This window comes from Salmo salar, unplaced genomic scaffold (genome assembly GCF_905237065.1).
Source record: "Salmo salar unplaced genomic scaffold, Ssal_v3.1, whole genome shotgun sequence".
Taxonomy (NCBI): domain Eukaryota; kingdom Metazoa; phylum Chordata; class Actinopteri; order Salmoniformes; family Salmonidae; genus Salmo; species Salmo salar.
Window position 1 is genome coordinate 77,420 of NW_025547718.1, and position 2,807 is coordinate 80,226.

Sequence of the window (2,807 nt, forward strand, 5' to 3'; positions counted from 1 at the left end):
AGGACACTGATATCTGAATATGTTGAAGAAATATACTGCCACTATTTTCACCACCAAAGCATAGCAGTGTGATTTTAATATGATTTGACTCTTTGCAGGCTGTCAGGCTGTCTAGTCACAGAGGAAGGCTGTGCTTCTCTGGTCTCAGCTCTGAGGTCAAACCCCTCACACCTGAGAGAGCTGGACCTGAGCTACAATCACCCAGGAGACTCAGGAGTCAGACAGCTCTCTGCTGGACTGGAGGATCCACACTGCAGACTGGAGAAACTCAAGTATGTAGAGGGTTTATGTCAATGTTCATATCAGACATGTTTGACTTTTCAGGCTAGTTAAGACAAACATTCTGACCACCACTTGGACAAAGTGTGTGTGTGTGTGTGTGTGTGTGTGTGTGTGTTCAGGTGTGTCCCTCAATGACTGTCTGTTCTTCTGCTTACCGCTACAGTGTGGAACATGGTGGAGAGTTCAGAATGAAACCTGGGATTAGAAAATGTGAGTGTTGACTGCTGTGAAGAATATGACTAAGAATAAGTCTTAATTCAAGTTAAGTCAAAGACCACCATCATTACTGACTTGGTCATATTAAATATCAGCTGTAGTTCTACAGAAGCAGAAATCAGGGACACCAAAGTTTACAAAGAGTTGATTTGACAATGTGTGTGTGTGTGTGTGTGTGGCGAGTTTGTGTTACATAAGAAATGTGTGTGTGTGTGTAATTATTGGTAATAAGTGTGTATTATATTACCATACAGTATAACATATGATCATTCAACAAGTCTCAAGTTACCTTAACTTCTCCTTTTGATACCTAGAAACATCTACATTAAATGAATTAGTGAAAAGTGAGTTAACATTCTAATGTGAATGATGATGATTTCTAATATTGTGTCTGGTTTCATCCATCAGATGTCTGTGATCTCACACTGGACCCAAACACAGTATTCAGATACAGCTTTCTGTCTGAGGAGAACAAAAAGGTGACACATATGGGAAAGTACCATCCGTATCCTGATCACCCAGAGAGATTTGAGCACTGTGGAGAGGTACTGTGTAGAGAGGGTCTGACTGGGCGCTGTTACTGGGAGGCAGAGTGGAATGGGGGAGAGGTTGATATAGGAGTGGCATATAAAGGAATCAGCAGGAGAGAAGGGGGTGAGGACTGTTGGCTTGGATTCAATGACAAGTCCTGGAGTGTGGTCTGCTCTGAAAACAGTTACAGAGCCAGGCACAATAAGAAGTCCACCTTCATAGACGTCCCCTCCTCCAGCTCCCACAGAGTAGGAGTGTATCTGGACTGGTCAGCCGGCACTCTGTCCTTCTATAGAGCCTCCTCTGACACACTGACCCACCTGATCACATTCACCTCCACATTCACTGAGCCCCTCTATCCAGGGTTTCATCTTTGGGGTTGTGGTGCCTCAGCGTCCCTGTGTCAGGTGGTCCCTGTGTCAAACACAACATGATGTTTCACTCTAATCATGGTCATGTTCAGTAAGACACACTGGAGCAGCAATGTAGAATATCTCTAGTCATGTTCAGTAAGACACACTGGAGCAGCAATGTAGAATATCTCTCTAGTCATGTTCAGTAAGACACTGGAGCAGCAATGTAGAATATCTCTAGTCATGTTCAGTAAGACACACTGGAGCAGCAATGTAGAATATCTCTCTAGTCATGAGATATAATATTATTATTATATCTAAATATTCATGACAATACACCACCTAAGTTAATAGTCATTAATATAATGAATCACCACACTGTGTTGTTAAAACTGGTTTCATTTACACATCATTGATATGGTTGTTATTTGGCTTCTTGGGCGACCCTGCTGATGTGAGTAACTACAGGTCCATTAGTACACTACCTGTAGTGTCGAAGGTTGTTGAAAAGTGTGTAGCAGAACAACTGATTTCCCACCTCAACAACAGCCCCTTCACATTACACTCCATGCAGTTTGGCTTCAGAGCGAAACACTCCACAGAAAAGGCCAACTGCTTTCTTCTGGAAAATGTGAAGTCCAAGATGGACAAAGGGGGCGTTGTTGGGGCTGTGTTTCTGGACCTAAGGAAGGCTTTCGATACTGTTAACCATGAGATTCTCATCACAAAATTGTCCAAGTTCAACTTTTCCCCCGATGCCTTGAGATGGATGAAATCATACCTTTGTTACATCCTCAGAAAGCATGAGCTCCTGAGTTGGGAAGATCTTGTGCAATACACCGACGCATGTCTTGTATTCAAGATCCTAAATGGCCTGGCTCCCCCTCTCCCTCCGTCCCCTCCACTCAGTATTTTTGTTAAACTGAAAACCCAAACATATGGCAGCAGATCCCCAAGGTCTGCCATGAGAGGTGACTGTATAGTTCCCATTAAGGAAAAGCACCTTTAGTAAATCCGCTTTCTCTGTGAGAGCGTCCCATGTCTGGAATACACTGCCATCAGACACACATAACTGCACCACATATCACACTTTCACAAATTGCATGAAGACATGGCTAAAGGTCAATCAGACTTGTGAACATAATCACTAGCTGTGTATTGCCACTTTCCATGTTGTCTGTTGTCTGTAGCTTGAGAGGTGTGAAAACACTGTTGTTTTTATGGATTTTGTCTTGTTGCTTTTTGTTCTATGTTGCTCTGTCTGTATGCTACATCTTGCTTGTCCTATGTTACTCTGCGTGTGCTCACTGTTCAATGATTGTCTATATTGTAATTGTTTTTAATAACCTGCCCAGGGACTGCGGTTGAAAATTAGCCGGCTGGCTAAAACCGTCACTTTTACTGAAACGTTGATTAATGTGCACT

General features: G+C 42.9%; 1 protein-coding gene across 1 annotated transcript; it reads left to right on the forward strand.

The window, feature by feature from the left end:
* The first annotated feature begins 228 nt into the window (after window positions 1-228).
* On the forward strand, window positions 229-1,787 carry LOC123732234 (stonustoxin subunit beta-like). Its single transcript, XM_045711525.1, has 3 exons — window positions 229-272; window positions 446-492; window positions 907-1,787. Exons 2-3 carry the CDS (start codon window positions 471-473, stop codon window positions 1,461-1,463), a joined length of 579 nt encoding a protein of 192 aa, XP_045567481.1. The 5' UTR covers window positions 229-272; window positions 446-470; the 3' UTR covers window positions 1,464-1,787.
* The last annotated feature ends 1,020 nt before the right edge of the window (window positions 1,788-2,807 follow it).

What these genes read in the sequence shown, in the direction of transcription:
- LOC123732234 (XM_045711525.1), top strand. Translation starts at nt 471, where the DNA reads ATGAAACCTGGGATTAGAAAAT. An exon ending in GAAACCTGGGATTAGAAAAT is followed by an intron (nt 493 to 906) that starts GTGAGTGTTGAC and finishes TTCATCCATCAG; the next exon opens with ATGTCTGTGATCTCACACTG.